Genomic DNA, 14,096 nt, shown 5'->3' with positions numbered 1-14,096 from the left:
GTGTGTGTGTGTGTGTGTGTGGGGTCACGTGCTACATTGACCTAGCTGTAAGTTCAAGGGTGTTGTGATACCGAGTGTATTTTGTCTCCAGCTGTTTGGTCCAGGTATCCTGCCCCACCACAGCAAACTGATGCACACAGAGGGTCTGGTGACAGTGACGCCGCACAATATGGAGGCTGAGACCTACGTGGACGGCCAGCGTGTCACAGAGACCACCGTGCTGCGAAGCGGAGCCACACTGCAGTTCGGAGCCTCCCACGTCTTCAAGTTTGTGGACCCCAGCTACGACCACAGCATGGGCAAGGGGGGGCCCGGACCAATGATGAGAGGAAGGCACAAGTCAGGGTAGGTGGAGTGATCGCTGCTGACACGTCTTGGTTACTGTCAGGTAATATCGTCAGGTGCCGCAAAGAACGACCTAGCAAAGCTGCAGCTGGCTCAAAGCAAAAGCTGCACACACAGAACTAACATCAACGACGCGCGTGATGGTCTTTCCTGGTTGAGGAGAAATGTACTGTTCTTCTCTCCGAGTCTTTTAAGAAACGTTTGTGTTGAAAATGCCTAACCACTTTGTTTGGAAGTGTACGCAAATAGATTATACAGAGTCTGACATGCATACCCCACCAGACACGCCACTGTGGGTTTCTTCACGGTACCCAAACCAAAAACAGATTGAATGCTTCGCTCAGTTATGTGCAGAGCCATGTCATGGTGGAATGTTCTGCTCCCAGAGGTTACTCAGGCAAAAAAACGAGTTAAATCACATAATCACACACCACTTCTCTTTCTAAAGATCTAATTTAACTGGATATGTGGATATGAGTAGTAGTGTGTAAGTTGTGTTGTCTTTCGGTGTCTTTCCTATAATCTCGTTTTTTTAGTGCGTCGTGCGTTCGTCAAAACGAATGCACTATGAAGGGAATAGTGCCATTTGGAATGCAGGCATCTTGTGACGTTGTAACCCAGCCATGGCCGTCCTGCTAGTCATTCAGGTCCACAACTCTGTGGCTCAGTACACCTCGGTGCATGGGATTTCTTCTAATAATTGAAGCTTTGATCCGAGCCTATATCCTGTCAGGTATCCTACCCACCGCTGTGTAACTTCTCTCTGGCTATGGCTCTACTGCTCTCTGTCTCTGCATCAGAGAAGTCAGCGCTGCTGAATTCCATTTCCAGGGTTCTGACCCTTGTGAAGGTTGTGTGTGTGTGTGTGATTCCCTGGGGGTGGGATGTGACTTGAGGCCTGTAGTTGACCACCCCGCTGCCGTGGAAACGGATGCCACGTGGACATGAGGAGGAGGAGGAGCCATCTTGTAATTTAACTCTGCAGAGAGAAGGAGAAAGAGTGGGAGCTGAGGAGAGAGGAGGAGGCAGGGAGAGTGTATTAGAGGAAGGGAAGGGAGAAGAGAGTGAGCTGAGGAGAGAGGAGGAGGCAGGGAGAAGAGAGGGAGCTGAGGAGAGAGGAGGAGGCAGGGAGAAGAGAGGGAGCTGAGGAGAGAGGAGGAGGCAGGGAGAAGAGAGGGAGCTGAGGAGAGAGGAGGAGGCAGGGAGAAGAGAGGGAGCTGAGGAGAGAGGAGGAGGCAGGGAGAAGAGAGGGAGCTGAGGAGAGAGGAGGAGGCAGGGAGAAGAGAGGGAGCTGAGGAGAGAGGAGGAGGCAGGGAGAAGAGAGGGAGCTGAGGAGAGAGGAGGAGGCAGGGAGAAGAGAGGGAGCTGAGGAGAGAGGAGGAGGCAGGGAGAAGAGAGGGAGCTGAGGAGAGAGGAGGAGGCAGGGAGAAGAGAGGGAGCTGAGGAGAGAGGAGGAGGCAGGGAGAAGAGAGGGAGCTGAGGAGAGAGGAGGAGGCAGGGAGAAGAGAGGGAGCTGAGGAGAGAGGAGGAGGCAGGGAGAAGAGAGGGAGCTGAGGAGAGGGAGCTGAGGAGAGAGGAGGAGGCAGGGAGAAGAGAGGGAGCTGAGGAGAGAGGAGGAGGCAGGGAGAAGAGAGGGAGAGAAAGTCCAAGAAGGAGAAAAGCGTGCTAAAGGGTAAAGGGTGGGGTTATTGCATGTGAGGGACTGGTTCATCGGGGCTGTTGTAGGGACTCTCTAATCTGGCTGGCTGGCTGGGGTGTGGCCTGAAGTGCCTTGTCATTGAAGAGGGAGGGATGACCAGCAGCCTCACACACACGCATATATATATACCGATCACTGACGCAGCCTCCGTGCTCACTATGCACCCTACTCCACCCAGAGAGAGAGAGCAGCACAGCGGGTACAGGAAGGGGACAGCTCCGGTGGGTCCTTCACCGCCAGGTAAGTGAGAGTAGAGACCTTTATGGTAAGAATGGAAGGTAAGGGCCTGGGATCTCGGCTCCGTCTCACAGAGGAGGAGAGCGTGTCGATTTAAGTGGACTTCAGCTGCGTAGGTCTCCAGCACAGAGGCTTGTACACTGTAGTAGATGACTGGAGAAGGACTTTCTAGCCCCTCAATGACAGTAGTTCTGTGAGGACTCGTCCAAAATATTGACCACATTAGCATGTTATCAGTCGTTAGGCTTCTAGAGTGCATTTGGCGAGCGGAGACTGACTGTGGCGTGTTGTTGAATTAGATGTTAGCCGTACAGTAATTAGAGGTTCATTCAGTCGGTGTATATCTGGGCTTTTAGTCGAATGACAGAATCCCCATGATAATTTAACCAGCCACGTTGACTTGATGTGTAACATTTGGACTGAATGAAGGGCTGGCTGGTGAATGAACTTACGGTTGTGGATGTAGCTGGAAGCCTTAATCCGCCGTTAATGCTGTGGCCTGATGTTGGAGAGGATTACGTCTGGGTGGGAGAGGAGAGAGGGAACGATGGAGTGGGAGAAAGGGTGGCAACGAGAATAGCTTTTGGGACAGTTCTGATGGTTCTGGTGGATTTCTTGCTTGTTGTACATTGGGCCACGTGTTTGCAATGGGACCTCATGCTTGCATCCAATAATTCCATTGCTTTGAACAGTAATGGAAATCAAATGATACCAACTTAGTTCAAACGGACTGTGGTTTGCACGATGTATGAACGTTTGTGATTGAAAAGGCTTTTGACTGAATAAGTGGCAACACAGTTATCCTGTATTAGTGCCCTATGGTCAATTACACAGCTTTCAGTGAGGCTACAGTCACGTTTCCCCTCAGGGCTACAGTCACGTTTCCCCTCAGGGCTACAGTCACGTTTCCCCTCAGGGCTACAGTCACGTTTCCCCTCAGGGCTACAGTCACGTTTCCCCTCAGGGCTACAGTCACGTTTCCCCTCAGGGCTACAGTCACGTTTCCCCTCAGGGCTACAGTCACGTTTCCCCTCAGGGCTACAGTCACGTTTCCCCTCAGGGCTACAGTCACGTTTCCCCTCAGGGCTACAGTCACGATTCCCCTCAGGGCTACAGTCACGATTCCCCTCAGGGCTACAGTCACGTTTCCCCTCAGGGCTACAGTCACGATTCCCCTCAGGGCTACAGTCACGAAGGCCTTTTCTTTAGAACAGACAGCTCTCTCACACAGCCACACTGCGTGGCTCCCGGCCTGTTATTGCATGTCACCACTAATGTGGTTAGCTGGATTTAATTCGAATGTAGTGCAAGGGTATATTTAGATAAATGTGTTCCAGTCATTCATTTGCAGTGATAAGGCCAATGAAAGGGGATTTCTGGCATTGTGTTGATTGTCCTGGGATGTGTGTGTGTGTGTGTGTGTGTGTGTGTGTGTGTGTGTGTGTGTGTGTGTGTGTGTGTGTGTGTGTGTGTGTGTGTGTGTGTGTGTGTGTGTGTGTGTGTGTGTGTGTGTGTGTGTGTACAGCAGGTGGCTGTATCTGAGACTGTGTGTTTATATCAACTCGGGTCGTGTTCCCAGTAATGAAAGTCCCCCTGCCTTGTGGGAGTTCTGTTCCTGATCTTATTGACGCTCTCTGTCCCTCTTCCCCGTCCTTCCCTCTCCCCCGTCCTTCCCTCTCCCCCCGTCCTTCCCTCCCCCGTCCGTCTCTGTCCCCCGTCCTTCCCTCTCCCCGTCCGTCCGTCTCTGTCCCTCTTCCCCCCCCCCCCGTCCGTCTCTGTCCCTCTTCTCCCCCGTCCGTCCGTCTCTGTCCCTCTTCCCCGTCCGTCCGTCCGTCTCTGTCCCTCTTCTCCCCCCCCTCCCCGTCCGTCCGTCTCTGTCCCTCTTCCCCCGTCCGTCCGTCTCTGTCCCTCTTCCCCCGTCCGTCCGTCTCTGTCCCTCTTCCCCCGTCCGTCCGTCCGTCTCTGTCCCTCTTCCCCCGTCCGTCCGTCTCTGTCCCTCTTCCCCCGTCCGTCCGTCTCTGTCCCTCTTCCCCCCGTCCGTCCGTCTCTGTCCCTCTTCCCCCGTCCGTCCGTCTCTGTCCCTCTTCCCCCCGTCCGTCCGTCTCTGTCCCTCTTCCCCGTCCGTCCGTCTCTGTCCCTCTTCCCCCCCTCCCCCGTCCGTCTCTGTCCCGCTTCCCCCCCTCCCCGTCCGTCTCTGTCCCTCTTCCCCCCCTCCCCGTCCGTCTCTGTCCCTCTTCCCCCCTCCCCCGTCCGTCTCTGTCCCTCTTCCCCCCTCCCCCGTCCGTCTCTGTCCCTCTTCCCCCCCTCCCCGTCCGTCTCTGTCCCTCTTCCCCCCTCCCCCGTCCGTCTCTGTCCCTCTTCCCCCCCTCCCCCGTCCGTCTCTGTCCCTCTTCCCCGTCCGTCCGTCTGTCCCTCTTCCCCCCCCGTCCGTCCGTCTCTGTCCCTCTTCCCCCCCTCCCCCGTCCGTCCGTCTGTCCCTCTTCCCCCGTCCGTCCGTCTCTGTCCCTCTTCCCCCCCCTCCGTCTGTCCCTCTCTCCCCCCCGTCCGTCCGTCTCTGTCCCTCTCTCCCCCCCGTCCGTCCGTCTCTGTCCCTCTTCCCTCCCCGTCCGTCCGTCTCTGTCCCTCTTCCCTCCCCGTCCGTCTCTGTCCCTCTTCCCCCGTCCGTCCGTCTCTGTCCCTCTTCCCCCCTCCGTCTGTCCCTCTCCCCCCCGTCCGTCCGTCTCTGTCCCTCTTCCCCCCCTCCCCGTCCGTCTCTGTCCCTCTTCCCCGCCTCGTCCGTCCGTCTCTGTCCCTCTTCCCCCCTCCCCCGTCCGTCTCTGTCCCTCTTCCCCCGCCCGTCCCTCCGTCTCTGTCCCTCTTCCCCCGCCCGTCCCTCCGTCTCTGTCCCTCTTCCCCCGCCCGTCCCTCCGTCTCTGTCCCTCTTCCCCCGTCCGTCCGTCTCCGTCCCTCTTCCCCCTGTCTGTCCCTCGCTCCCTCTTTCTTTGTCACTTTCTCCCTCTCATTCTCTCTCTCTCTGTCCAACTTTCACGCAGGAGTGTTTCTGAGACGACCTTTGACCTGCAAGGGGACATTCACAGTGGGACGGCCCTCCCCGCCAGCAAGGTACATTAACTACCCTGGTCCTCTGTATCAATGTGTGTCCATACAGTTGAAGTCGGAAGTTTACATACACATTTGCCAAATACATCTAAACTCAGTTTTTCACAATTCCTGACATTTAATCCTAGTAAAAATTCCCTCTCTTAGGTCAGTCAGGATCACCACTTTATTTTAAGAATGTGAAATGTCAGAATAATAGTAGAGGGAATGATTTCAGCTTTTATTTCTTTCATCACATTCCCAGTGGGACAGAAGTTTACATACACTCAATTAGTATTTGGTAGCATTGCCTTTAAATTGTTTAACTTGGGTTAAACGTTTCGGGTAGCCTTCCACAAGCTTCCCACAATAAGTTGGGTGAATTTTGGCCCATTCCTCCTGACAGAGCTGGTGTAACTGAGTCAGGTTTATATGCCGCCTCACTCGCACACACCTTTTCAGTTCTGCCCACATATTTTCTATAGGATTGAGGTCAGGGCTTTGTAATGGCCACTCCAATACCTTGACTTTGTTGTCCATAAGCCATTTTGCCACAACTTTGGAAGTATGCTTGGGGTTATTGTCCATTTGGAAGACCCATTTGCGACCAAGCTTTAACTTCCTGACTGATGTCTTGAGATGTTGCTTCAATATGTCCACATCATTTTCCTTCTCATGATTCCATCTATTTTGTGAAGTGCACCAGTCCCTCCTGCAGCAAAGCACCCCCACAACATGATGCTGCCACCCCCGTGCTTCATGGTTAGGATGGTGTTCTTTGGCTTGCAAGCCTCCCCCTTTTTCCTCCAAACATAACGATGGTTATTATGGCCAAACAGTTCTATTTTTGTTTCATCAAACCAAAGGACATTTCTCCAAAAAGTACGATATTTGTCTCCATGTGCAGTTTTAAACCGTAGTCTAGCTTTTTTATGGCGGTTTTGGAGCAGTGGCTTCTTCCTTGCTGAGCGGCCTTTAAGGTTATGTCGATATAGGACTTGTTTTACTGTGGATATACATACTTTTGTACCTGTTTCCTCCAGCATCTACACAAGGTCTTTTGCTGTTGTTCTGGGTTTGATTTGCACATTTCGCACCAAAGTACGTTCATCTCTAGGAGACAGAACGCGTCTCCTTCCTGAGCGGTATGACGGCTGCGTGGTCCCATGGTGTTTATACTTGCGTACTATTGTTTGTACAGATGAACGTGGTATTTTCAGGTGTTTGGAAAAAGCTCCCAAGGATGAACCAGATTTTCTGAGCTCGTTTCTTTTTATTTTCCCATGATGTCAAGCGGAGACACTGAGTTTGAAGGTAGGCCTCCAATTGACTCAAATGATATCAATTAGCCTATCAGAAGCTTCTAAAGCCGTGACATAATTTTCTTGAATTTTCCAAGCTGTTTAAAGGCACAGTCAAGTTAGTGTATGTAAACTTCTGATCCACTGGAATTGTGAGAGTGAATTATAAGTGAAATAATCTGTAAACAATGGTTGGAAAAATTACCTGTGTTTCACGCACTTTGTAGATGTCCTTACCGACTTGCCAAAACTATAGTTTGTTAACAAGAAATTTGGTTGAAAAACGAGTTTGAATGACTCCAACCTAAGTGTATGTAAACTTCCGACTTCAACTGTATACAGCTGGTCGCCCTTCCACTTTAGTCTGTACTACTCGTGTGCTTTTTTTATGTGATTGCGGTGAGTGTGTCGGTGGGTGTGTGTTAGAGGGATGATAGTGCCATCAGCGTCATCGGTGGGCTGCAGAACATTCCATCATACTGTGTATTGCTGTGTCATTGCAGAGCTCAGGTAAGCTGGATATGGAGCGTTCAGCCAACGGCAGCGAGAGAGGCATGGTCAAACCCATGATCCGCGGGGAGCAGCAGGACAGCAGGTGAGACACACAAATCTGGAATCTCCGTTGTAGTCAATTAAATCCTAATAGTTAGTTTAACTGCTACTAGAGACATCGATCGATGTGTTTGTTGTGGTGCTGCCTAGAGAGCATAACGTCATAACTCTGTCACGCTCCGTCTGTCGGACACCTTATCTCCATCTAGGCCTTGTGAGCCAGCCACAGCTCTATTCTCCTCACTGAGCTGTACTGGGGTCCTCTCATCAATGATACAGACCACTGAGCTGTACTGGGGTCCTCTCATCAATGATACAGACCACTGAGCTGTACTGGGGTCCTCTCATCAATGATACAGACCACTGAGCTGTACTGGGGTCCTCTCATCAATGATACAGACCACTGAGCTGTACTGGGGTCCCCTCATCAATGATACAGACCACTGAGCTGTACTGGGGTCCCCTCATCAATGATACAGACCACTGAGCTGTACTGGGGTCCTCTCATCAATGATACAGACCACTGAGCTGTACTGGGGTCCCCTCATCAATGATACAGACCACTGAGCTGTACTGGGGTCCCCTCATCAATGATACAGACCACTGAGCTGTACTGGGGTCCCCTCATCAATGATACAGACCACTGAGCTGTACTGGGGTCCCCTCATCAATGATACAGACCACTGAGCTGTACTGGGGTCCCCTCATCAATGATACAGACCACTGAGCTGTACTGGGGTCCCCTCATCAATGATACAGACCACTGAGCTGTACTGGGGTCCCCTCATCAATGATACAGACCACTGAGCTGTACTGGGGTCCCCTCATCAATGATACAGACCACTGAGCTGTACTGGGGTCCCCTCGTCAATGATACAGACCACTGAGCTGTACTGGGGTCCCCTCATCAATGATACAGACCACTGAGCCTGGTACACACACACACACACACACACACACACAAATACGGCTGCTCACTCTGACGCATAGGGAAGCTGATGCTCTGACAAACAATTACGGACACACGCACACGCTCATATCTACGGACACACACACACACACACACCAATATCTACGGAAACACACACACACGCACACCCCTGGAGAGGTGGGCGTCGGTGGACAGCGGGGTGAACAGGCCCTACTTGTGCTGGTTCACTGAGAACCACCTCTGTCCTCCCGCAGGTCCCAGGACATCCTGAGCCCAGAACTGACGCTGCCGGCCAGCATCGAGTTCAGGGACAACTGTGAGTACTGCAACCACCTTTGTGGCTTTCTCTTTCTTTCTGGCTTTTACTCTTTCTCTCTCTTTGTGCCCATCTTCCCATTCCTCTCTTTCTGATACTTGGTGTGTAGTAAAAGTCATAACATAACTCTATGGGCTCGTCCACACTCCATCAGAGCGATGCTTTCAGTGTCTATTTAAAACTGGAGGTCATACCATAAGTGCACTTAGCTAGTGTCTGAAAGATCAATGGGTGGAAAGTATTGATTCATTGTCTGCTGCTGTTAACTGGCTTTTAATGTTTTGTTGAACACGGTCATGTTAACATTGAGTGAAATGGTGTTATGTAAAACTACACACATTGTTATGACCTCTATGGTACTAAGGTCTATCTGTATGAATGCCTACATGCCTTAGTCAAGCTGTGACAACTGATGTGGTCTCTCTAGCTCTCTAGTGCTATCTCTCGCTAGCCTTAGTGCTATTGTACTAGCCCTAACGCTAGCACGATAGCGCTAGAGCTAGCTGCAAAAGGAGCCGTTGGTCCTTCGCCAATGAGTATTTTTTTTTGTTTGTTTTTCCTCTGGGTTTAATAAGTAAACATTTTGAACAAATGTAGTAATTTCTATCAGTGGTGAGGAATATTTCTCACAGTAAAGGAGAAAGTGCATCTATGTTTCTACCTCCCTTGTGGTGCAGTGACCACGTACACGCTCCTCTTTGGGTAGCCATTTCTTTTTATGTCTGCCGGTTTCTATTGCCAATTGGTGGTCACTCAGCCTGTACTTGGTAAGGAACTGTCTCTGCTTTGTCTCTCTCTCTTTATCTCTCTCTGTCTTTATCTCTCTCTGTCTTTATCTCTCTCTGTCTTTCTCTCTCTGTCTTTATCTCTCTCTCCCTCTGTCTTTATCTCTCTCTGTCTTTCTCTCTCTCTATCTCTCAATTGAATTTAAGGGCTTTATTGGCATGGGAAACACATGTTAACATTGCCAAAGCAAGTGAACTAGATAATAAACAATAAAATGAACATTACACAAAGTTCCAAAAGAATTCTCTCCTCCGTCCCCCCCTCTCTCCTCCGTCCCCCCCTCTCTCCTCCGTCCCCCCCTCTCTCCTCCGTCCCCCTCTCTCTCCTCCGTCCCCCTCTCTCTCCTCCGTCCCCCCCTCTCTCCTCCGTCCCCCTCTCTCTCTCCTCCGTCCCCCTCTCTCTCTCCTCCGTCCCCCTCTCTCTCTCCTCCGTCCCCCTCTCTCTCTCCTCCGTCCCCCTCTCTCTCTCCTCCGTCCCCCTCTCTCTCTCCTCCGTCCCCCTCTCTCTCCTCCACTTCTAATCAATAGGGAGCTTAACCCAACAGTTAACTCTGTAATGGTTTTCCCATGTGATGCTACTTCATGTCGGATGGGCTTTCTCTCCAGCCTTCGGCATATCTTTATTAATTTAAGCCATTTTAACTGCCTTTCAAGCTCTTTCATATGCCGAACATTGTTTGTGGACTCTGCAGTCTTGGGCCGGGCTCAGTCAGTCACTGTATATTTTGAGTTTTATGAGCTCATGTGTTTGGCCTGGGAGCAGAGAGAGCAGAGGCCTTTGATTTCCAATAGAGGGGGTTTGCTCTCTCACAGCCGTCACAATGCACTACAAACAACCCTTGCTGGGGAACCAGGAAGACAGGGTTGGGGACAATGTTATCACAACGCCCATCTGAGTCCCTACTGTAACAAGCTCACACACAGACTCCTGGGTGAACGTGTAGCTAGTTTCTTTAAAGCCGGACTGATATCACCTGGCTTATGTCATGTAAACTCACACCTTATCCCCTCCTGTCTGCATGTCTGCGTGACTGCCTGTCTGCGTGACTGCCTGTCTGCGTGACTGCCTGTCTGCGTGACTGCCTGTCTGCGTGACTGCCTGTCTGCGTGTCTGTGTGTGTGTCTGTCTGTGTGTGCTCGTGTGGATGTCACCTGCCTTGCCCCCTCCAGCCGAAGATGCCTTTCTGTCGGCTATCATCAACTACACCAACAGCTCCACGGTGCACTTCAAGCTGTCCCCCACCTACGTACTGTACATGACCTGTCGCTACGTCATGTCCAGCCACTACCGGCCCGACGTCAGTTCCTCAGAGCGCACCCACAAGGTCATAGCCATCGTCAACAAGATGGTGAGCATGATGGAAGGAGTCATCCAGGTGAGTCCACCCTGCCGCCTCGCTCTCTCGTTCTCTTCTCCTGTTTATAAATCAGCAGGACATTCATGGGTTGAAGCCAGGGCTTGGAGCATATATGACCACGTCCTGTCAGTTCCCTGAGGAAGGGCCACTCTGACAAAGAAGCGTATATCTGCACCCTTTTGTTGTTTTTCCTTTTGATTTGCTTAATTCCACTACCCTCTAAATACAGAGTACCAGGACCAAAACAAAACGAATTATAGCTGACTAGGTAGTAGTAGTAGTAGTAGTAGTAGTAGAGTTTCTCTTGCAAAGTAATCTCTTACTTTATTCATCCAGGACATTTCCAGAGAATACTTTGTATAGATGCGTATCCCACGTTGTGTTTGTCTGTCTGTCCAGCGTCTCTGTGTCCCCCTCCATAATGATTTAAACAAGGCATGGCCCTTTAAATGAATTCCCTGGAACACACTGAAATACAGGGTCCTTGTGGTGTTCCAAAAGCCCTCTCAGCCAACACATAAAACCCAAATGCGTAGCAGGAACACCCATACTCTGGGACACCAACCCTGGAGTTTTGTGAAAAAACAAAATGGCCAAAATAGTCCAAAACAATAAAAACCAGTAGGTTTTGACTGACTACACATAACGCTGTCCGTCTCAGAGGAAGCTAAGCTGTGTGGTTATTCAGGTCAGTCCTTATAGGATTCCTCATCCTATCTCTATATGCAACCCTAAAGACAGTCTCAACTTCCATGTAGAGTGTAGTCTGTTTATTAATAGATTATCTGTCTACACACTAACAGTGTCTGAGACGCACAAACACACCAGGAGCATTAGGGAAATCTCCCCATGTCTGCACTGCTCTCCATGAGTCCTACATGTATCAGGATTACAGTCCTTAAATCCTGTTTTAAAGGTGCTTTTCATCCAGATGATTTTGGAAGTCCAAGTCTTAAACCTCCATAAGGGACATTGGATAGTTAGGCTGTGTTCCTTAAATAATCACATCTGCACACAGCCTCTGCCTCCTACAAGAATACATCATTTTCGATACATGGAAAAGTATATGCTGCCAGTTTCTAGCAGCGAACGTCCGAAACTTAATCAAAGGAGATCATTTAATCAAAAGAGCTCATCTAGACACTTTTTGTAAACGGAACATCCTAAATTATAGAGATGTATTGTTTGTGTGTGTGTGTGTGTTTGTGTTTTGTTGACATGCCTGTGTCAATCTCTGTCCTTGGCTGTTGTTGACAGTCTCTCTCTGTCCTGTGGGATGTCTGTCTGTCTGTTTCCCCTCACCTCTCTGTGACAGGAGATTCCTGAAGGGGACCAGGTAGGACACCTAACGCGTTGCTAGGGGAGAGAACTCTCTCTTACCTCTCTCACGCCGTCTCTCCCTCTATCGGCTCAGTCAAGCTTTGCTCAGTCCTCCATGCTTCTTTTCTCCATAACAGAAACCCCCCCCCCAAAACCCTCAACCAAACCAAACCGCCAAATAATCCCTCCTCCAACAGCTGGACTCTAAAACGCCAACATAATAACCCTCATTCAGCAACCTGGAACATGTCGTACTAAAAAACATCCCCAACAAATCTTTCTAATTGTGGCAACATATTAATTAATGTCATGTGACCTCCTGCTTTACTGCACTTCAGTGTGGATGAGCGACAAAACCCCGCTGTTCTTTTGCTGAATTTTTTCCCTTTACATTTTATTTTTATTTTACGTCTGTGGTTTAACGTCGTTCGTTTGGATGCGTTCTGTTCTGTGGCCGTTCTGAAAAGGGGGGTGTTGTCGTTTCGTTGCGGGGATAGACAAGTGCGGAATACACAGGGGCCGGTGCCGGCTGAGACACGTCGGGCGGACCTTGTGTATCCCCTTTCTCTTTGTGTCAGTGGGACGTTGACATTAACTCATCACACAGACCAGACACTGGGCTCTAAAGCACTTCTGCCGCCTCATAGTTTTCTCTTGATCATCTCTGCTAAATGTTAGAGATGTTCAAGAACAGCTTTACAGGGTAAAATACAGTGCCTTCAGAAAGTATTCATATTGCTTGACTTAGTCCACATTTTGTTCTTACAGCCTGAATTCAAAATGGATTAAACAGATTTTTCTCACCCATCTCCACACAATACCCCATAATGGCAAAGTGAAAACATGTTTTTATAAATCTTTACAAATGTATTAAAAATTAAATAGAAAAATATTTTATTTATGTAAATATTAACACCCCTGAGTCAATACAAATTATTGTCACCTTTGGTAGCGATTACAGCTGTGAGTCTTTCTGGGAAAGTCTCGGAGCTTTGCAAACCTGGATTGTCCAATATTTGCACAACTCTTTTTTTTAAATATATATATATTTTTTCCATTCATTTTTTTTTTCTTCTCCATAATTCTTTAACTTCTGTCATGTTGGTTGTTGTTCATTGCTAGACAGACATTTTCAAGTCTTGCCATAGGCTTCTTTCTTTTCACTTCTTTTGTGGTGTAACTACAATGTTGTTGAGCCATCCTCAGTTTTCTCCTATCACAGCCATTAAACTCGCTAACTGTTTTAAAGTCCCCATTGGCCTCATGGTGAAATCCCTGAGTGGTTTCCTTCCTCTCCGGTAACTGAGTTAGGAAGGACGCCTGTATCTTTGTATTGACTGGGTGTATTGATACACCATCTGAAGTATAATAAATAACATCATGCTCAAATGTCTGCTTTTACACACAAAAAAATATCTACCAATAGGTGCCCTTCTTTGCCAGGCATTGGAAATCCTCCCTGGTCTTTGTGGTTGAATCTGTTTGAAATGTACTGCTCGACAGAGGGACCTTATTATCTGTATGTGTAGGGTACAAAGATGAGGCAGTCATTCAAAAATAATGTTAAATACTATTATTGCACGCTGAGTGAGTGCATACGACTTGTTAAGCACATTTTTTTTACTCCTGAACTTGTTTAGGCTTGCAATAACAAAGGGGTTGAATACTTATTGACTCAAGACATTTCAGCTTTTCATTTGTAATTAGTTTGTAAAAAAACATAATTCCACTTTGAGGTATTGTGTGTAGGCCAGTGACACAATCATTTTAATACATTTTAAATTGAGGCTGTAACACAACAAAATGTGGAAAAAGTAAAGGGGTGTGAATACTTTCTGAAGGCACTGTACATGAGGACTGAGCTTAATGTCCATCCCAACAAAATATTGTTTGTATACTGGTTGATGTAGAATATTTGGGCCAGTGCAGAGATGGATGCTGCTAGAGTGAAGTAGAAGCTATTTACATCAGGACCGGCAAAGAACTGCTAGAAAAGACGAGTTGAATGAAATTCCCTCTAGACAATGTTCTAAGGTCAGTTTGCCCCAATGGTTCCGGTTAGGATTGGGGAGGGTAAACTGAACTTAGATCTGTGCTTATTACGTGCCACTTGTACCTGGAGCGGTACAGAAACTGCCACTGTAATATGCCAAAGAGCCTGTTAATTCAGTTGC

At 49.0% G+C, this 14,096-nt stretch overlaps 1 protein-coding gene across 1 annotated transcript in view; it reads left to right on the top strand.

Moving 5' to 3' along the window:
* Nucleotides 1–14,096, top strand: part of LOC106607791 (afadin) — a 138,467-nt gene that overhangs the window by 81,737 nt on the left and 42,634 nt on the right. The window contains 6 exon segments of the mRNA XM_045720811.1: nt 92–345; nt 5,314–5,383; nt 7,164–7,255; nt 8,398–8,459; nt 10,415–10,620; nt 11,918–11,938. Of these exon segments, the coding sequence (XP_045576767.1) occupies nt 92–345; nt 5,314–5,383; nt 7,164–7,255; nt 8,398–8,459; nt 10,415–10,620; nt 11,918–11,938 (705 nt within the window).

This window comes from Salmo salar, chromosome ssa06, assembly GCF_905237065.1.
Source record: "Salmo salar chromosome ssa06, Ssal_v3.1, whole genome shotgun sequence".
Classification (NCBI taxonomy): domain Eukaryota; kingdom Metazoa; phylum Chordata; class Actinopteri; order Salmoniformes; family Salmonidae; genus Salmo; species Salmo salar.
The sequence above is the reverse complement of the archived record's forward strand: the minus strand, read 5'-3'. Positions and strand labels throughout refer to the sequence as shown.